Below are 22,518 nucleotides of genomic sequence, written 5' to 3'. Positions count from 1 at the left end.
AACATCTTTTTTTTACAATTTTTTTTCACTTTATTCGTACATTAATCTACAATACCATAAATAAGATTCTCATTAATCATACGCATTATTGCAGTAGCTTAATTACATTTAATCACATGTCGTTCACCTCCTAACGCGAGTTTCCATAGAGATGATTTCTTCGTTGACGCACTCTCGGTTCGACTCTATTTCCGTACCCGTTTCAGAGGCTTCTTGTCCCACAAGAAGTCCGTGTCTGTGGTGATTGACGATGGAGGTAAGATTGGGGCTTACAGGTTGTTGTGGGAGCGACTCCGAGCCAGTGGACGCTCTACCGATTGACCGGCTGTGCCCGGTGTGCAACCGTTGGGATTCAAATTAGCCAAGCGGGCCAGGTGGGCCTTCGAAGGATCTTGGCCACCCATCCCACTCTCTCACAACAACAAGTTGAATCGTACCCGTAGGATTCGAAGTAGGTACGAAGAAAAAATGAATAAGGAAAAAAGAAAAAGAAAAAACCAGCGACACAATAAAACCAAATCTGTGTCCGCCCTCAGTCTCCCTCTCGCAAGAAGCTGGTGGCGATCTGGAGATTCTGGATCAAAATCCTTACTGCCTCAGGGAGAAATCGGCTTCATTCTCGTCCCGTTCCGTTGGGAAGGTGAGTACCGTCCTCAGTTTCTCTTTTGACTTGGATGGTTATCCATGCGTTCGAGATTAGGGTTTCCGTTCGGATTTTCGAGGCTGATGCGGACTTTGAGCCTTTCCTGATTGAGACTCCTGAATCTTGATTTCTGGTAGAAATTAGAATTTCGATGTATTTTTGAAGTGTATTGGTTCGGTTCTCGAGTTTGTGTTGGAGGTGGTATACGTTCGGCGGTCTGGAAGGGCGTTGACTAGCTTTGTCTCAGCTAATTGGGTGTTTTGAATTCAATTTTATTATCTCAGCTTATCCACTTGAGATCTATACGTTTGCCTCTTTGATTTGGACTTTTATTTATGTTTGGTTTTCTTCCTACGTTCGTCAATGTTATAGTAGTTACTTCTCTGAAATTTGAAATTTACACTTGGATATCAGTTTTCCCCCCGATTTCTAGCAGAATAATCTGTCCCACGTGCTGGTATTTAGTGCTTTTATCCATTATTTCCGCTGCCTATGATTTTTTTCCTTCAACGGGGGAATATCTTTCCTATGATTTGGAACTTGTTCCTGAATCACGGCTCATCAAGTTGGGATTGGAGTGCTAGTCTCAAAGCATTAATAAGTGACGATGGCAAGTAATAAGGGGAAAGGTGCTCAGAAAGATGAAGGATCTTCTTCCAGCAATGTCCATGATGCTAGTGGTAATGAAATCCAGAGGCAAAGATCCTTAAATGGGTATGTGATGTCATTTGAAACATCCATTTTTTTTTTTTTGTATTTTTTAAATATTTACATATTATTTCCTCTTATTTTATCATATACTAGAGATGCACTTAAATGCAATAAGAAAATATTTGATATATCATTTTACAAATCAATTGTAGGAGGATGACTGGTCCAACACGTCGGTCAACCAAAGGACAATGGACAACTGAGGAGGTAAGATTAACACACATTTGTTAATTTTGTATGAAGAAATGTGAGTTAATAGAAATTTTCTTTCCTTCTTTTTCTCCTTATTCCCTAGTATTATTGGATTTGCTTATATAATGTGGTGAGCTAGGTTGACACTTATATGGATCTACTTATGTGTATGAAGTGCATGCTATGGTTGATTTTTTTTTTCATGCATATTAATCTATGTTACTTGGACTCTTTAGTTCTCCTTCCCATACCTATGTTGATATGACATGTCACAAGTATGGGTTTAGAATATGTCATCTCCTCAAAACAAAATCAAGGAAATTGTGTTGAGGAAGGAACAAGGAAGAAGGAACATCATAGGAAGAAGAAAAAATAGGATTAGAAGAAGAATAAAGAAGCCTAGTACGGAATTGAGCCCTAATGCAAGTTACAAAAGCTATCACGAGATGTAGGTGGGTAGCATCGCTGTCAAACGGGCCAACCCGTGGCGGGCTGACCATTTGGCGGGACGGGGTGTAGCGGGGCGGGCCGATCCATTATCTTGGTGGGTTGAAAAATCTCCAACCCAATCCAAGGCGGGTTACGAGTTAGGCGGGCCAATCCACAGGCCCATCAAAAATTAAAAAAAAAAAAAATTAAAATGTTTCATATCTTCAACGTCTTACTTTGGAAAGGTTTCATCATTCAAATATATCCAGAAATAGGTATTTTAAATATAAATGGACATAAACAATACTCATGTTTGATGAAAAATATTATTTTTATTTCACATTTATAAAAAAAAAATAATAAATTGACATAAAATTTAGTTTACATATGTTTCTCAACCTAGGGGTCAACCCAAGCCCGTCGCGGGCCCACCCAAGACCATCGCGGTCCAACTCAAGCCCGTCATGTGCCGACCCGTGCTGGTCATGGGCCTAGGCGGGTCGACCCACGGTTAATTTGGGTTGATAAAATTCTAACTCAATCTGCATAAATTGTTTAACGAGGCAGACCAACTGGACGGGCCAACACAAATTGATGGCTCAAGTGGGCAAGCAGGTGAGCAACAACATAAGCCATCACGAGAGAAAGATCGTTGGGTAGAAGTAAGTGGATGATCTCAAGAAGAGAGACTTGCGATTCGCAAGAACAAGGAGAGTTGGAGGAGAACTTGGAGAGGGAGAGAGGATAATGTTTATGTAGATATTATTTTAAAAGTCCCCATAACTTTTTTACTTTTCAAAATGGCTTCTAACTTACAAACATTATATACTATGTAGTATTATAATATATTATATACCACAAGCATCATGTGTTATATAAATTAACTATATAAGAAGGGGAGCCTTGGTGCAATGATAAGTGTGTGACTTGGTGGTCACAAGTTTGATCGTGGAAATAGTCTCTTGCAATGCAGGATAGTCCTTTATAAATTAGATCCAATGTAGTCTAATTCTTTGTCAGGACCTTGCATTGGCAGGAACTTCGTGTATCCTTTCATAAATTAACTATATAATTTTATTACATTATAAAATAAACATAAATAAATAAAATAAATGAATAAATATTTTTGAGATTAATATTGTTCTTGTTCCTGTGTTTAAATTTGGACTCTTTTTTTAGAACCCCCATGCCCCATTTTTTTTTTTAAAATTATATGTCAGACGTTTGGATCTACACCTGTGTTAGATACTTGCATTAAGACTAAGTAACATATAATTAATTTCTAATCTCCCTATCTTTCTGTTTAGAGAATGTTTTTTAGAGTGCCAACTAATTGTAATCCTTCCTATTACCTCACTCACGTTATTAAGTTACAACTCCTACTTATATTTCTGCAAATCACCCTCAATGCATAGTCCAATGATTATTAGTCATATTGTTGTTGTTGTCGTTGTTGTTTTGTTGTTATACTTTGCATCCTTGTTTGATTTGATTTCCATAGTTATTCTTTGTCCGATACAATCTCTTAGTGACTATTTGAGATTCAATTAAGAATGCTCAATAGTTATGATTGCTGATCCCTTAACTGTCTATTAATAATAATAATTTGTGGATGTTTTCCCCTATATGTTATCTTACCAATGTATGCTAATGGTTGTTATGCTAGTTTGTGCTTTTGAGTAATGTTTATGTGTGCAGGATGCCATATTGCGCAAGGCTGTCCAGAGTTTTAAAGGCAAAAACTGGAAAAAGATAGGTATGCTATTATCACAGAAAACAATGATATGCTAGAATAAAGCTTCTCTCTCCTTTTCTCCCACTTCTCTATATAATTTTTACCCGCATAATCTGCGTTTGAGTTAACACCTTTATTGTGTCCTTTATTGTCTATTCTGTCATTTGTACACAAACTAAGCATTGGCTGATAAACAATGATTTTAATAAAATAATGGAAGCATCTTCTTAAGAAGGATACATATTTTATTTTTGTTTGTATATTTCTTTAATAGTTTGCTAAATATATCTTTTACTTTTATTTCTTGTAGTTTTGACTCATGACTAGTTTTGTGGCTGTTATATGATGTTTTTAGGAATTTGTTAAGAAATCTATATGTTTTTTATTGGTGGAATGATAAAAACATAGTAAAACATGGGTCCAGATAATTAGATAAACCAATGAATTAGCTTGATGGGAATAAGAATGGACGTTTTCACACTTGGATTGATGAAATAAATCAGTCATATATTCATTCTAACTATTTTTACCTTTATTTTCTCTGTGCTGATGTTCACATTTGTTCTCACATTTATTGATCTGTTGTTATTTGATAAATATTTTTTTATTTTAATGATTACTATCAATTGATTGAAAAAAGTATCTTGGACATGTATTCTAGGAACTCCCTGTTTTGACATATTCTTGTAGGTGATAATGTTGCATACCAATCCTAGATCATGACAATTGCAGGAGCCTTGAATTGCCTTTCTCTTTCTCTTTCTTGTTCAAAAGTTACCTTGCGTTAGTTTGGGTATTGGTTAATGCGATAAACTAAGTAACAAAAATACTTGTATAAATCAACAAAAATTTAGGTGTTCTTGTTATTTCCTGGGTCTTTTATTCAATTTTTTAGACATTATTGCAATGCTCATAAACACTTCAACTGCAAGTTTTGGGCTTTGCTCATGTGAGCTCATGACTGTTCGGTTGTTTTGGCTAGCTGTTTCTCATATTTTGTGACTGTCAGTTTCTTTTCTGATGTTCTTTATTCAATGCCGGTTTTTACTTTTCCTTTTGTTCTAACATTATTCTTTTGTATCTTATCTTTAAGCAAACACATGTTTTCTTTGTTTCTCTTGATTTGCAGCTGAATGCTTTCCAGACAGGACTGACGTCCAATGCCTACATAGGTGGCAAAAAGTTTTGAATCCAGAGCTTGTGAAAGGACCATGGTCAAAGGAGGTGGGGAATATATTGAGAACGATACTATGATTTACTTAGGTTCTTTCCTTTGAAAATTTTGTGCCCTGATTAGACTTGTAATTCTTCTTTTCTCTATAATAGGAAGATGAAATTATAATTGAAATGGTCAAGAAGTTTGGACCCAAAAAATGGTCGGCAATTTCACAAGCATTACCTGGACGCATTGGGAAGCAATGCAGGGAAAGGTATGGCACTAAGAAGTACCTTAACAGATTTGCTAGACTAGTGTACCGAGTATATAACCTGTCTATTTAAGAAATTAAAACTGCAGAACAGTTTGAAGATCATCAGATGCAAATGTAGGGACAAAATCCATCATCTTTACAATGTCATGGCATTATTGGAAGAGTTGGAGATGGCAAAAAGTAGTTCTTTGAGATAAGATGGATGAATGCTTGAGTACAACCTAGATAACTAATGGCATTTTTCCATAATATTTTTTTGTAAAACGGTTCAGGGTTAGACTAACTTTATAGAAATTTTGTTGGAATAGTCATTCATTTCTTATATAAATGAGTTTAATGGATCTGAACAACAAAATTAGCAAAAAATTTCTGTTGGTCCTTTTGATAGTTTAATGGATCTAAAGGCAATATGACATCATTCACACCTCATTTTTAGTTGAATGCAGCGGTTCATTATTTGTTCAATAAGGAGGAGCAATAATGACTCCATCCAGGACTTCCAATGTTGGTTATCCTAGAATACTCTTTCTTCTGGTTCTCTTCTCCTAATTTGTGTGATGGACTTGAACATGATAAAGATAGAGATGAATTTTGATGTTTGTTTCTTGAAATGATCTGACAGTTCCTTTTGTTGCTGTTGTTAATATTTCTGCCCATCAAACATGAGCATGGCATATGCTATTTATTTCTAAATGACATATTTACTACTAATGGGAAATCCTTAAGCAAATTTAGTCAACTGCTTTCTAAGTAATCTAATAAAATTTTAAAATTGTTTCTCAGGGCTTAGGGATTTCTCATTCCAAACTAGAGTTAGTCGCGAAGAAAATATAATTAATCCCTGTATTTTTTTTCTATTTATTTATTTTACCAATTATTCCTCTTTTATCATATCATATTGATTTCCTATTACAAACTCATGATAATTTATGAGGCTAATATTTAAAGGAATTATTTGTAGGTGGCATAATCATCTTAATCCCTCCATAAATAGGGAGCCATGGATGCAAGAAGAGGAAATAACACTTATTCATGCCCATCAAATTTATGGAAACAAGTGGGCAGAGCTGACAAAATATTTACCAGGCAGGTGAGAAAGATTATACTTGCATATCTAATTACTTCACAAACTTGGATGGTTGTTCATTTGTTGCTATTCACACCATATTATTCTTAACTATTTGAAGTCGATGATTTAGATCTTCTCCCTTTTTTGACTCTATGTATAATTATTTCTATGAGAGATGTTAACAAGGTTTGAAGTGTTGAGCTATGCCGCCCGAAATCGTTGGAATTTACCGTTCCGGTGTGGAAGCGAAATAGCACCACACAAGAATAAATTTCGCGTGCGTCATCTAAGCGTGATCGACAATCGCGGGGCGCCTTCGCGGAGTCAGAAGCGTCGTAGGATGCTTTCGACGGCATTGAGGCGTCCCATGGTGCTTCCAATGCTGCAGGCACTTCCGTCGCCGCTAGAAGCGTCTCGCAACACTTCCGGCGGCGCTAGAAGCACTACAGGATGCCTCCTGTAGCTCCGGAAGCACCGTCATATGCCTCCGTCGGCACCGGAAGCGTCGCGCCGCCTGAAGCGTAGCACGAGCGCTGCTTGCGGGACCGTGCGTACTGTTAAAAAAGAAAAAAGATTTAATTAATTTAAACAATTCTCAACTAAAATGCGATATTTTGAATAGGCCTTTATAAACCCTAATTAAATTATCCTTATAAAATATGTAAAAAATATATTTAAATTTTAAAAAATTATTAATTGATATTATAAAAATTCTTTTTTACTGTTTTAAATTTTACTTAAAATTCTAATAAATCATATTTCTATTCTGATAATTTTTGTTATTATTTTATATTTTTTACTGTTTAATTGTTTTTTTTGATTTTTTTTACTATTTTAAATATATAAGATTTAAACTAATAATTAATTAAATGAATAAACAATTAATTTATATAATTATGATGTATCAATTTTAATTCTAGTTAATAATACATCTTTAAAGAAAACTATATTTAATTATTTTTTCTAATCATATTAAGTTGTTCAAAAATTTATATAAAATCAATATATAACTTATTTTTAAATTATACACAATCATTATATTTATCTAATAATTACTATATATAAATAAAAAAAATACTAAAACTATATCGGTACGACACGATACAATACCAAAATTGTATTGTTTCGGTTTAAGACTGAAACCTCGGTACGGGTTGAGATTTTAAAACTTTGATGTTAATAAGTTATACCCTTCACACCTTTTGAGGTTCACCTAGGCCTAGCATGAGCACCAACATAGCTGCCTTCCAAATTTAATAATAAAATAATATGAAACATTTTGCAAAAAATAATAAATTTAAATGTGAAAATAAAGAAAGGCAAAATAAGTACATCTAAATGCATATATATTTTAGGACATATATAAACAAAATAAGTACATCTAAATGCATGTTATGGAAAAATGAATTAGAAAAAGAAATTCAATTATAAAGAAGACATGTGATTTGTTAGATGAATTTGACATCTATTTATAAGAAAGGCAACAAATCCGGGGACATGTGAAGAATCACTTGGAGCAAGATGTTGCAATGAATTAGTGATGTCATTTTCTTATGAGAGGTTTTTGCTCTAATACTATGTGATTTAGTGGGTGAATTTTAGGATTATACCCTTTATTCTTATATATATTGCCTTCTTGTTGCTTTATAGTAATTTTATTGATGCCATATGGAGTATGTATAATAATGTAGTTACTTGTGTTAGAATCACTTGAATGTAACACATTGTTTTCATTTAATTATTGGTGTCAATTAACTATAACTCTATAACTCTAATTCCATTTTTTTATATTATTACATGTTGAATTTACCAATCATATATTCAAGATAAACTTTTTTGGTTTAGGTTATTTATAGATGTTATTGTGCTAATGGATTTAGAATATAAGCATAACAAACTTGAAGCTTTAATTGTTAAGTGAAATTTTAGAAACCAAACAAGTTTTACCAAAGAAAATGTAGATATATGAACTTGTTTTAACAGTAAGAGATAAGTTATATATAGTTAAAATGGATGGACATCAATTTCTACATGTAGGAATTTTAAAATATCTCGCATCTAATTTTAACAAGAAGATATTGATGAAGAAATTATTAATAGGATCAAGGCTTAAAATCTCTAGCTATGCTTGAGATCAATATTTGATTTGGTATGGTTGTATTATTATGTCGGAAAACCAACACATGGTGCCAGCGGAAAATTAAGTTGGGGGAAGGTGTTGAAGAAGAATAATAAGAAGGGAAATCAACTTTAGACTTGGGGGTAAGGTTTAAAGCATCATTCTAGTTGGAACTTTGGCCCTTGATCGGAATACTACAATTTTTACATCATATAATTCCTATAGTTACACTCTTTGGCATGCATTGAAGCAGGCTTAGATGAATTTAGATAGGTTTATTCCTTCATTCTTTCACTTAGTTTTTTACTCACAGAAATGACTATATAAATTAGTTAGTCAATTGGATTAAATTTTATCATATTATACTATATCATTACATGACAATTTTTAAGTCATCTCTCACTTAGATTTTTTTTTTTTACTTTTTAACAAGACTATCAATTAATAATTGAATTAAAAGTGATTTTATTTATTTTCACTTCAATGTATGTAAAGATGAATTTTTACTCCTATAATCTACTTCCTATGATCTGCTTCCATTAAATTATTTACTTATAAGAACAAAATTAGTAAAATTAGATAATGAATTAAATATTATAGAAAAGTTCACAAAAGTATAACAACATTACTTGAACTCATCTTAATGTGTCATAGTGTGTAGGAATGATTTTAGAGAATCACAAAAATATGACAACATGACTTGAACTCATCTTAATGTGTTATAGCATGCTAAGGCATGGCACATGTGTGCAAGAACAATACTCATCAACACAAGCAACACAAGAGAGATACTTGTGCTGATCACTGTGGAGAGGTTTGATAATTTGCTAAAATGATACATTTTTATGAACCACTCGATACAGTATGAGACTTCAAACCATGAATAGGATAATGAGTGAGTGGTTGAAGTTGGGAAGATTTTTAGAATCAATTGTGATCATCATGTATTCCTTAGGAAATAAGAAAAGCATTAGAGTTGTAGGACACTCAGCTATTTTTCTGAATCAAACTGTTGGACATTCAGGAAACAACACATATAAAGTTAGCAAAGTAGAGATAAGAATATTAAGATGATTGTGCGAGAAGTTGAATCATATGGAGTTGAAGAAATGACTGTAGAAGGGGACCAAATACAACTTTTGTTAACATACTTAAAAGTGATTCAAGAGATTAATATATTATGATTATTGTAGCCGTATGTAGTATTTAATGAAGGAATATGATCTATTTAAATACTCCCAAATGGATGGGATAGACATGGCTTATTGATGTGTTCTCAATGTCTAAAAGTAATAATGTATGGTCTTATTCACTGTCAGTTTCTCACGCCAGTTTCATTTTTCCTTAATTTTTTTCTTATAGACAGTGTTGTTCTATATAAGAAAAATCATCACAAAAGTGTATTTTAATCATATTGGCCTGGATATCATGCTAAAATTCTGCATTTCTTATATTATATGCTCATTTTCAAAATAACAAGTAAACTACCCATGATAAACAATTATACTTATTTTTATTTACTTGTGCTCTGCTCCATCAGGACGGATAATGCAATAAAGAATCATTGGAATAGTTCAGTGAAAAAGAAAATAAGTTCATACTTAGCATCAGGATTGCTTTCACAGTTTAAAGGGCTTTCTCATGCTGAAAGTCCTCAGTTAGTTGATAGACAGACACCGAATGAGAGTGATATAAAAGAAAGGCTCGAGATTGAGGATTCATCAGATCATTGTGAAACTTCATCTGCTAATTTGGTTTGCTCTCAGTCTGATGGGGAACTCATTAATGCTGCGCCAGTGGATGATGAAATGAAATTTGATACAGATATCAGTGGAAAAGATTTTCAGGACTCCAATTTTGCAATATGCATGAAGGAATATTATGCCTGTTTAGAGGAATATACTTCTGCTGTTTCTGAAGCACAGTGTGATGTATCAGCATCTACAAGCTTAATACTAGAGGCTATACCAGAAAAAATTTCTGAGGAAGTGACAGCGTATCAGTTTCCAAACAATTCTTCAGCAGAAGTGTCCCAGAAATTATTGGAGTTACCAGAGACATCAGAATACCAGAAACTTTGCAGTAGAAACGATGTTAGTGAATCTGCTTTGTGGCTAAATCTGTTAGATCATACAAACCAGAATAACCTTTTGGTATGCGGAACTAGTTGCTTCAACAACAATCCTTATGGGTCAGGTATTAATCAAGGAACTACTGAGGAAGTATCTACTGATCTTGATGTTTCAAGCTCCATCAATTTGGATTATTTCTCAGGTGTAAATTGCCAAAATTCTTTCACTTCTGAAGCTTACAGAAGTACTACTATGTGCTCTGATCAAGCTTACCCTAGCAATTCATCAGATATTCTCCAAAATTCCCATTGCAACAATTTGGTGGCGCTAGCACCTCCTTACCAAAATACAAGTGAAGGAAGTTTGCATGGATGCCATACTGTTGATACCAGACAAACCTCTGTTGGAGGTCAAGATCCAGGGGTCATTACATGTTCATATGATGGCTTTGCTTACTCTGGTTGCACTTTTCTGTGCCCTGATGATAAAAATCAACCTAAGATTACTCTGCTGGAAGAGGAGCGGGAAATTGGCACTCCAAAGCACACAAATACAGAAGAGATAGGTTCTGTTATTCCCAATCAAAAGTTGTTATCAGATGAGGATACAACTGTACAGTCAGTAGAGAAGCCAGATTCTGGAGCTTTATTTTACGAACCACCACGCTTTCCAAGCTTAGATATTCCATTTGTCAGCTGTGACCTCATTTCCTCTGGAGATCTTCAGCAAGCATATAGTCCCTTTGGAATTCGTCAGATAATGATGTCCTCTATGAGTTCCAAACCATATAGCTTTTGGGATTCACCATCACGTGATGGGTCACCTGATGCCCTTCTAAAAAGTGCTGCCAAAAGTTTCTTGTGTACACCATCTATTATGAAGAAGCGGCAACGTGAATTGTCATCACCTCTAGCAGAACAAAGGACCGACAAGAAACCTGGTAAACATATGGTTCATGTGCCATTATGCTCATTCCCCATGAATAATGATGAGAAATCTTGCATGGTTAATGGGAATAATGAAGCCATTTTGGATAAGATTACTTCGGATTGTACTGAAGGGGTCTTTAGTTCTCCCTCTGATAACCAGCGGAATGAACCTGTCCTTGAGGATGAGGACAAAGAAAACATAATGCCTGCTGGTTATGCAACAGATGGAAATGTTGAGGAAGCTAAGGTCTTAAGTAACCTGTCTGATAAAGTGATATCCTCTTCAACAACTGTTAGTGCTGCAAATGCAGCTGATGCTGGTGCTTCGAGGACAGTAAGTTTATTAATCATTTCTATTTAATTGGGTTTCAAATATGCACTAAAAAAGTTACTGTCTCCATGGTTATTATCCTCATAACTTGACTATCTACTTTATTGTTTGAAAAGAAAAATCTTCTGTGGCAAAGTGTTTCTTGATGCAGTTCCAATACCATATCTGCAATTTTTTAGCCTGTGATTAGAGTAAAAAGAAAATAAAAAGAGTATTGGTAGTCATATATAAATGTTCCGATTAATGAAGATATAGTCTTTTATTTATGGTGGCAAAAAGCATTGTTCATGATTTGTTTATTGGAAACTTTGCTTGCTTATGAACTTCTTGCTAAGAATACAAAGGGATAGATGGAACCTCTTCTAGTTCTATAACAAATGTGATTTTAGAGTTGTTGGTTAACTGTCAAATTTAACATGCTAAAGAAGTGTTATAAAAATTAGCATAATTGATTCAAGTGGCAAATGTAAGGGGTGGAAGCACACCGAAGAAAACTTATTGCAGTAAAAGCTAATTTAAATTATTTAATATCGCCAGTGATATAGTTTGGATATAGTTCAACAGATGAATAAGATCCATGTTGCCAATGCCAAATGGTTGGAACAAATGCAAACATGTCTTGATGATTATTATTATGATGATGATCGATGTAGGTGGAAAAAAGGTAGGCTCACAATTGAGTTTCTCTTTTTGTTGGGGTTGAGTCAGCAGAGTCCACTACCTGTGGATGAGACTTGAGAGGAATATACACCAATCCATCTAATTAACCCCGAACAATTGGGTTACCTCAAACAATTTAGTAAACATAGAACTAAGCTTGTCGAAATTGTAAAATATGGGATTAAGTTTCAATTGCTTGCAATTTGTAATCAGCTACATTGATCTTATTCCTCCAATTTTTGCAAGGCTGGTGACTATATATAGTAACAATTTTCAAGGATATTGACATTTCGACCTGAATTACAGTGGCAATCGAACGTTATGTACTGTGGATTTGGAGAAAGAGTAAAGTTCATATTGCATATGTCAAGATGAGACAGTGCATTGACATGCTAACATGGAATTCTATATTGCATACTAAATTTTACTCTTTCTCCATCGATTACAAAAGAATGCTGACATGTTTTTCACATTCTGTCATGGATTGCCACCCTATACCATCACGTTTAGATGTAATTTTCTTTCAGTTTATGTTGCATACCATAACGATTGGATTTGTACTCCACAAATGACATCCATATAAGCACTAACACCATCCTTATCAGAATATGTTGAAACAAAACATGTGGTATATTGAAAGATTTAAAGTTGGGGGCTATACCTTAAGCTACCTTAAGTTGGTGTTTGAGCATTTATCCTGATATATAAAAATCCATACTCTTCCGCACATTTTAATTTTCTTTTTGCAAACCTTATGTACATGAGAATTTCCTTTTGTGTGCTCGGTGATGTTGACTTTCTTGCTATATTGGTGTAGCTTTTTAGGCTGTAAAGTTCTAATGATCATTTTGATCTTCCAAGATTTACCTTAATATCTAAATCAAAGTCATTATTTAATGCTCTATCTTGTTCTGTGTCAATATGTTTAGATGTGAGATAATTCATGCATTGCCATTAAGATTTGGCATCACTGTGAAAATTCAAAATGTGGTAAAGCTAGCTTGAAATGTCATTTCTAAATTTATTAGAAAATAAGATGAATTTCGAAACCCAAACCCATTCAATTTCCGATGCTAAACATTGATGCATCAACCATTTGACTGGGATTTATGCATCTGCCTGTAAGTATCATTGTGTTTTTGAGTATTAGCTGAAAATAAGGCAGTTCAATTTCTCGAGTTCCTAAATGTCAAAGTTTGTTTAATATTACTCTTTTGGGTTTTAATTTCCACCCGGACTAAGAATCAACTCCTTTCATGATTTTCTTGAGACAGCCATTTCGTATTCTCATTCAATGCAATTCCAAGGACCAAGGACTCTTTTCTCCACGCAGCAATGAAGGTCCTACCAAGGTGTCATCTGCCACAGGTTCAAAGTCATTGAAAGTTGAAACAATTAAGGGATATGAAAGTATATCAAACAATGGCCAAATAGATCCCAATGCTGAATCTCTGATGCAAGACTCTACTGTGTTTTCTCCGAGTGTTGATGAAAAGAAAAAGGACTTGCATTCAGTTCCAACAATATCAATTTCATCTCAATCAACAGGGCCTTCTCCTACAGTGGTTGGAAAATGCAGTTCAGCTGCTGATGACATCACACACTTAAAAATGTAAGGAAGTATATAAACAATTTGATTGTTTTTCTTCCGTATTACGTGTATGGATTCAATTCTCTTCCATGAACCAACTTATGTTTATGTTGCTTGAAATTTTAACTAGGGCTTTTCATCATTAGCTTTAGTCTTACAATTTAGGAACGGTAGTATGTTTCTTCACTGTTCTTCCTACCCATCAATCTGTAGAATTAAGGTCTTACCTGATCATTCATGTTTGAGTTAAATTTTTGTTAAATCTATGTTCTTAATTTTATAGTTATAGTTGTGCTGAACACTTTTTTATTTTTCCTTGAACAAAATGGTAACATTATTGCAGTAGATATATGATGGTATGAGAAAATTGATACTCGTCATGGCATGATTTGCCATATTAGCTTTCAGGTTATGCCATGGAATGTTTCATGTTCTTTCTAGTCTTAATATTGTCTCTTAACAGTTTTGATGACACCCCTTGCATCAAAAGAGGGATTGAATCTCCTTCGGCATGGAAGTCACCTTGGTTTATGAACTCTCTCCTTCCGGGAAATGCAATCAACAATGAACTGACATTTGAGGTTAGAGATATTCTTCTTTGTGAGTTGTATATCTTGCTTTTTTTTCTTTTCTTTGGATGACCTGTTGTTTGCTATGGTCACTCTATGCATCATATATAAAGTTCCTTCATCTTCACTATGCAGAAAGCCATTACTGAATTAGGAAAGTAGTCTTTTTTTTTTTGTTTACCTCATGTGTCTAGTTTATGTTTGTTAAATTAAAATGTCTCTTTGGTTAACATTTTTGAGTTATTGTGACAAATTTCTCTTCCCAAAATATTAGGATGTAGGATTTTTCATGAGTCCAGCTGATAGAAGTTGTGATGCCATTGGCTTGATGATGCAATTTAGTGAGCACACTGCTGCTGTAGTTGCAGAGGCTGAAGAGTTGCTGAGAAGTGGAAGTGCTGGCAAAACCTCAAATGAGGCACGACTGGAGAAGAAGAAATCCTTAGAAGAAAATGTGGATTGCGACAAAGAAGCAGAAAATTTTAGCATGCCGGCAAAAATTATGGTATTTGTTACTTTTGACCAACATCTTTGGCTTTGACTATGAAATCACAATGATTTCGTAATGGATACTTTCTCTTATGAATTGAACTAGGCCAGCTTTCATTCACGAACACATATTCAGTTCAATAGTCATGCTAAGTCAAACATAGGCTTTCTATTTTTAGATTTTTAATCATTTTGGATTTCATCAACTTGGACATAGTTAATACATTTTAGGATATGAAACATCAAACATTGCTGAATCAAGATAAAGGACTGGGTGACTTGACACTGACAAATTTCTTCATTTGTTAGTCTCCAAAATCTAACATCTCTTCAGCACTCAGGATCTGTTTCTGGATTCCACATTAAACACCTTTCACAAAAATCTATTTAATTGTAATCCAAAATGTAATTATTGTACTGCTTGATAGCCAAGAAAAATAAATACCTAGAAACACTTATTATGCCAGTTACTTTTGTAAGTTTAGTTACGTTATTAATCTTTCTGAAGTTTTTGAAATAATTGTTTTTCTTTGTTGATGAAATATTGATAAATTTTCTGCAGTCTGAAGCACGAGTTCTTGATTTTAGTGGCTGTGGCACGCCAGTTAAAAGACCAGAAAATTTGAAAACAGGGAGTACAACAGAGACGGCAATGAGCCCTTCGTCGTATCTTTTGAAGGTCTGCAGGTAGAAAGGTTCAGGCCGATAACTACAAATCCTTTTTTTTCTTTATGCCCCTTCGCTGACATAGCTGTAATGATTTATTGCATCCCATGGTTTTTTTTTCCTTCTCTATTTTCATTTTGATGGCCTAGCCATCGTCTTAGCTAGAAGACAGCTGATTTGGAGTATTATTAATGAATGTTACTTGAATGTAATCTCAATGTATTTTTCCTGCGCTTGTATATTATTTAGTAATCCCAATTTTTTTTATTTTATCCTTTTCTCTAGCCCTGCCATTCCTAATCGGATGACAGACCATCTCAATACAATTCTTAATCCATAGACCACATTGGATATGTTATACATAATCTACTATGCGATGGAACCGCTGCATTAGCGGTCATCCATTATCATTGGGAGGGAGATAAAGCAGAAAAATTCAAGTGGCAAGCGTCTGAGTAGTGGTTTACAAAGGCGGTGAAATTTTCTAGAGTTTTGACATTCTATCACTAGTCTTATTCCAAATTTTTACCATCGAATCATACCCCCAGGGTTACTATGGAGGCTAAAATTGTATATAATAAATCTAATATGATCAAATTTTTCTTCGGAACCTCGCATTGATAAAGGTTTTTGGTAATGGGTTGCTCTTTTAATTTTTAGTAGTTCAAACATTTTTCGTTTTAGTTGCATTCTATATTTCTAGTTTTTCTCTTTCAGTTATCTTGAGGTTTATCAGTTTTTTATTTCTTTTTTTTTTTCCCCGGTTGCATTTTAAAAAATTTCTGATCGGAAAACCTTTGACAAAATTAATATAAACTTGGTTGATTTAAATTGTTCAAATAATAGCCTTCCTCGAACCCCTCGTAACAAGTATCGAAGTTGAATCCACTCTGTTTCTTGGCTATGGAAAATAAGAAAATAAGTCCAATGGTATTCAAGTTACTTCATTTGCATTGACTCATAATACACAGTGATAATATATCCTTAAAAGCAAGTAGAAGTAGTTTTTACACGGATGATCGATCTAGTTTTATGAAAATTTTTCCTCGGCAATCAAGATAAATTTGAAAGTGCTCACAACGGATGACCAAGTAGTCCAATATCTCAAGTTTATCATCCCATTGAAAAAAAAATACTTTGCAATATGTCGTAGTTGAAAATCGAACCGTGGATATTTGAAAGACTACATCAACACTTGTCTTACAAACTAATCTTGGAAGTGATCAATCCGATCCTACGAAAATTTTTCACTGATTATTAAGATAAATTAGAAAGTGTTCGTAGAGATTCATCCAAGTAATTTTGGAAATTATTATTTTAGTGAAGAAAAATCTCTCAAGTATATTTTACATGGGAGCCTGCCTTGTATAAACATGTGGGGGTGATTACAACACATTGTTTTAAATATTCATAAAATTCAAATTGTGTTGGCAACTCTTGGTTGCATTACCCAATGTTAAGTTTTGCAATATACAAGCAATTCTTAAAGGATTGATGACATCAACGAGTGAAGAGGTGAATGTATTGTGATGATTTGTTTCTTACAATAAGGCTCAATTCAACTGTCAATATCAGAATGGTACAAATATGTGCATTTGATAAGATAATGAAGATTACAATACTAACAAAAGATATAACATGGTTTGGCGACTATTTTTGCATTCATTACTTATAATATTTTTAGACGTATCACACCAAATCTATTAAACCACTCTTTTATATGAGATAATGATATAGGTCTTGGTGAGTTTTTTCAGGACGATCTAGTGGTTAGCGCATGAGGTATTACCATCATGAGGATTGGTGTTCAAATCTTAACAAAGTTAAGATAAATATCTCCCTTATGTGTTAGTCAGGCTAGAAGAAAATGCAATAAATCACAATGTGAATGAATTTGAAAAAAAAAACGTCTACCTTATAGAAGAAGGATCAAATACCTGAATGAGACTAGATTTATAATAGAGAGCTTTATAATCAAGAAGGAAAGTCAAAAGCATACATTTTCATCTTAAGTTAATTTTCAAATATATTATCTATATTCAAGTAAACCTTGGGCGCCCTATACCACAGGCATTTATAGAGAGTTAAATAAGGAAACCGAGCAAGTATATACCATGTAGTAAATCAACTCGGCTATGCCTTGGAGGCGCAATATATTATAGGGTATTATTGAATGGTGAGGAAATAAAAGGGCGATGAAAGAAATATTTTCATCAACTTTAATTTTTAATTGATTTAGATGAACAACTTAAGTTAGATAATTTAAATAGGATGATGCTAGTGGAGTGGTGGAAGTCTCCGGAGTTCCTCGAAGATAGAGCGAACCCTCCCTTCTAATCCGAACGCGAGAGATGGAAGGAAGGAGATGGTGGTGGTTAGGGTTCCTTGGGTGGAAGATGGAGGGCTCCCTTTGTTTGAACCAACTTTTCACTTTCATACTTGCCTTTGAACTACTCAGAATCGCGAACCAAACTCAAAATCGCCGGGCTCCACAAACTAGCTACAACCTAGGCATGGGCGTGCCTACAGGCATGTCTAGTCGTGCCAGGGGTTATACTCTTGGCCATGACTATGCCAAATAGCACGGTCAAGCCATGCCAGGGCCTATTCACTCCTTTTGTGTGTTGATCAATCTATGCAGTAAAGGACACAGCTTGGCCGTGTCAAGGGGGTACTACTAGGTCGTGTTCCTTGTTGAATGAATCCTAAAACTCCTTGATATGCTCCTTAAATGTCCTACAAACAAAGGTATATATCAAATTAGTGCTAGAATCAACAATTAAGACATTTGCATCAAAATGCTCAATCCATCCAACACTTGTAAAACATAAAAAATCACACAAATTAACCATACGAATGAATTAAAACATCAAGGAGCAATCCAAAATAACATTTTAAATAGTTGGTTATTAGTCTTACATAAAATATAAGTATGATGGTTGAAATGGATGAGAACGTCAAGTGTTCTTTGTGATAATAAAGTACCTCTAAGACTAAAATAAAAGCTCTACAAAATGACAATTAGACCTGCTATGTCATATCAAGTCGAATGTTGTGATATGACTTAAGCATATTAGTAGAACATGAGAGTTGTAGAGATGAGGATGTTAAGGTAGATATGAAAACATATAAGGATGGACAAGATAAGGAATAAAAATATTAGAGAGAAAATTAGGATTGCATCTATTCAGGAAAAACTCTGAGAGAAACGTTTAAGATGGTACAAATATGTATGTAGACGACTAATATATGCTCCAGTTAGATGATGTGAAACTATGACCAATGTGCATATCAAATGAGAAAGAGGAAGACTAAAGAAGACTTGTTAATAACAATAAAATAAGATAAAATTTATTTAAATTTAAATGATGATATAGTAGAGGAATAGGAAGACTAAAGAAGATTTGTTATTGTTATTGCATTATTTATGTTTGAGAAGAAAACTTCAAAATAATATAAAAACCCCCAAAATGATTGAAAATCTAGTTTCAACAAAATACATATTTTTAGAACTAGTCAACTCATTGAACAAAAATATCCACCAGTACAAATCAAAAACTCCAATCGAGTAATCTTCAAGTGTTGAGTTCGAACTGAATGAAAAGATGTAATTAACGAATAAACTGTTAGGACCAAAAGTAGCTAGAGGTGGGGGTGAATAGCTCGTCGCGCTTCACGGTGTTCGGCGTTGCTTGTTTCTTCTAAGATGTGCAGCGGAAAATACAGAAACAAATCACACAACGCTAACACGGTTGGTTTACTTGGTATCCACCTCACAAGAGGTGACTAGTCCAAGGATCCACACAAACACACACACCCTCCACTAACGAAAACTCTCCTTTATGGTAACTACCAAGGGCGGAGAAGCCCTACAAGACTCAATACAAGAAGAAGAAAGGGTAGTAAAGAAATACAAGCTTACAAGCTTACAATGAGTGCACAACCCCTAACCCTAGTTTCTTCTTCTTTCTTTGATCCGCCTCTTGACTTGGAAGAGCCTCCAAGAACCTTCAAGAACTGGCGATCTCGAGCTTGAGAAGAGCTGTGGAGGAGCTGGTGAAGATCTGAAATGAGTCGGTGAAGAGATGCCGAAGGAATCGTGCGCCTGCGGCCTTTATCGACGCCAACGGTCGGATCCCGATCGATTCGAATGTTCCCAATCGATCGGGGAGGCTTTGGATCGATCCATGGATCGATCCAGAGCGCCTCTGTGCTCTGGAAAAATGCCTGGATCGATCGACGGATCGATCCAGCGCTTATCGCGCGAAGCAGCAGCGTCCCAATCGATTCACTGATCGATTGGGACATCTGGATCGATCCACTGATCGATCCAGAGGCTTTCTGTTCGCTGGGAAAGGTCTGGATCGATCCACTGATCGATCCAGCACTTGGTTTTTGCCCAAAACCAAGTCCCAAACCTCCCAAACCAACATCCGGTCAACCTTAACCTGTTGGTACGTCATGCCTAGCATCTAGTCACTCCCTTGACCTGCTAGGACTCCCCACCAAGTATCTGGTCAATCCCTTTGACCCACTTGGACTTTTATCTTCGTGCCAAGTATCCAGTCACTCCCTTGACCTACTTGGACTTCCACCAGATGTCCGATCATCCTTGATCCATCTGGATTTTCCCTTGCCTGGCTTCACTCACCAGGACTTTCACCTAGCTTCACTCACTAGGGTTTTCAATCTGCCTAGCTTCACTCACCAGGACTTCCATTCTACCTAACATCCCAGTTAGGACTTCCCAGTCAAGTATCCGGTCAACCTTGACCTACTTGACTCTTCTTTAATCAATTTCTTATTGTCAAACATCTAAACTCAAACCAAGACTCAGCTTGGTCAACTAGGTCATCCTTGACCTGAGGGATGTTGCACCAACAATCTCCCCCTTTTTGATGTTTGACAATACCACAATAACACTTACAATAGCACATGTAAGTTAGGCTAATTCTATAGCCTCAATCTTCATGCCACTAGGTAATGAACACATAAATTAAGCTCTTCATTTTCCCCCTAAGAGGGCACACTCCCTCTAGGTAATGAAAGCCTAACTTACACCCATTCACAGGTCCTTTCATTCTCCCTCTATTGGCACACATCAACCCATCTTTGGGCACACATCAACCCATACCCCAATTTTGGGTACACATCAACAAATCCATTTGTTGACGACTCTCCCCCTGAAGAGTTGCTCATCATTGTGATCAACACGATAATGAATGTCTCATACCCTTCATTTATCCTTAACTTCTCCCTCAATGTAGACAAATACTCAACCTTGAGCATTTTCTAACCACTTGAGTTCCCACTTGAAATAATGAGGATATCCACTCCCCATTTCAAGTTCAAAAGCTCATTCATGAGCATTTTCTTTAAAGAAGGTTTACCACCTTCCAAGGTTCATGAAAAATAATTTTTCATGTCTTTAAAGAGTCCCTCCCCCTAAAGACATGGTGGTAACTTCTGTCATTGCACCAACAATGACTTGGAATCTCTAAACCTTTAGGAAACCCAAATTTAGAAGTTTTGAGGTTCAAATACTCAAAATTTGAAACACACCTCAACCTAAACTTCAATGAAGTCTTCCTTAACCAATCCATCCTTGTTTTCACATGAAAACACCCTTTGTATGTATACAAATGTATTTTCGGGGTTTGGAATGGTTACCTAGACTCAAGGAGGTTCAAAGATGCTGAAATCAGACCTTCCTAGCCAAAATCAGCAACTTGGATCGATTGGAGTTGGGTTCCAATCGATTGAACCTTTCTGAATCGATCCACTGATCGATTCAGACAACCTGGATCGATCGGCTGATCGATCCAGCGAGCTTCTGCTCGCGGGAGACTTGCCTTCTGAATCGATCCACGGATCGATTCAGGCACTCCGATCGATCCATGGATCGATCGGAGCTCTGATAGTTGCTGAAATTCCATTTCAGTCAACTTCAGAAACCCCTAGAAAATTCTACAAAAATCCAAAAATCATGAAATTTCGTGTAGACATTATTTAGGGCATACTTAATCATGGAAAAATAGCTTTCTATGAAAATACATCATATTTTCAAAGATTGACACAAACTTGAAAACTTGCAAAAACTTTAGTGTTTTCTTCAAGTTTGTGTCTAACTATTCAATGGTGATTACTATCAAAAGATAGCCTTCACCAAGGTTTTCCAAAAACATTTTAAAAATATTTTCAAAACCAATATCCCATCATGTTCCTTGGGCATAATGCACATGACTTGTACATTAGCTTTCCCAATGATGAGAAAACACATAACTATGTGTTTTGATGAACCTAAAAACTCAAAAGAATGCACTAAATCAACATCTTGAGCTTTGTTCATCATCCTAACATCTCACTTGTATCTAATGTGCACTAAAGCACATACAAGTCACCTTATAGTCTTTGTGAGATGTAGATTTCGATTTTGCCCTAATCTAGGGATTATGCATATCTATCTAGGCATTTTAAAGATATTAGACATCCACCTAGGATGTCACTTGTTAATAAGTATTGTTAAATGTCATTTGTCCTTAATTACAAGGAATTAAACTTAATGCATGATAATGTTATAGCTTACATCAAAATAAAATAACTTTCAAAAGAAAGATTCCTATAACTACATGATGTATGAATGTCATGACATGGTATTTTTGGATTTTGCATAATAAAACATGAATGCAAAAATAGACATGATGTCATGGCATATGATGAGCAAACAATCATGGCAAGATTTAGCATAAATAAAATATACCTAGATTAACTATCTAAGTATCCTTAAAATCTTAGCTAAACTTACAACTTAGACCTAGATTGCCCTAAAGTGCTTCATGAAAATGCCAAAGCCTAAATTGGCATTTCTAATTCCCTTGATTAA

At 35.0% G+C, this 22,518-nt stretch overlaps 1 protein-coding gene across 5 annotated transcripts; it reads left to right on the top strand.

Moving 5' to 3' along the window:
• Positions 1-504: 504 nt before the first annotated feature.
• On the top strand, positions 505-15,874 carry LOC122019368 (transcription factor MYB3R-1-like). 5 transcript variants are annotated; one of them, XR_006121981.1, is made up of 12 exons: positions 505-640; positions 1,058-1,357; positions 1,507-1,561; positions 3,674-3,731; positions 4,840-4,934; positions 5,037-5,140; positions 6,102-6,230; positions 9,869-11,663; positions 13,595-13,932; positions 14,375-14,492; positions 14,843-14,985; positions 15,532-15,674. XR_006121981.1 is itself a non-coding variant. In XM_042576842.1 (12 exons), the coding sequence occupies exons 2-12, from the start codon at positions 1,251-1,253 to the stop codon at positions 15,658-15,660; spliced, it is 3,159 nt and encodes a 1,052-aa protein (XP_042432776.1). In that variant the 5' UTR covers positions 505-640; positions 1,228-1,250; the 3' UTR covers positions 15,661-15,874. The 5 variants fall into 5 exon arrangements, 4 of the variants coding, with proteins under 4 accessions (XP_042432776.1, XP_042432777.1, XP_042432775.1 ...); XM_042576842.1 differs by having other exon boundaries at positions 1,228-1,357; positions 14,755-14,985; positions 15,532-15,874; XM_042576843.1 differs by having other exon boundaries at positions 1,210-1,357; positions 14,755-14,985; positions 15,532-15,874.
• Positions 15,875-22,518: the final 6,644 nt, after the last annotated feature.

This window comes from Zingiber officinale, chromosome 9A (genome assembly GCF_018446385.1).
Source record: "Zingiber officinale cultivar Zhangliang chromosome 9A, Zo_v1.1, whole genome shotgun sequence".
Lineage (NCBI taxonomy): Eukaryota > Viridiplantae > Streptophyta > Magnoliopsida > Zingiberales > Zingiberaceae > Zingiber > Zingiber officinale.
The sequence above is the reverse complement of the archived record's forward strand: the minus strand, read 5'-3'. Positions and strand labels throughout refer to the sequence as shown.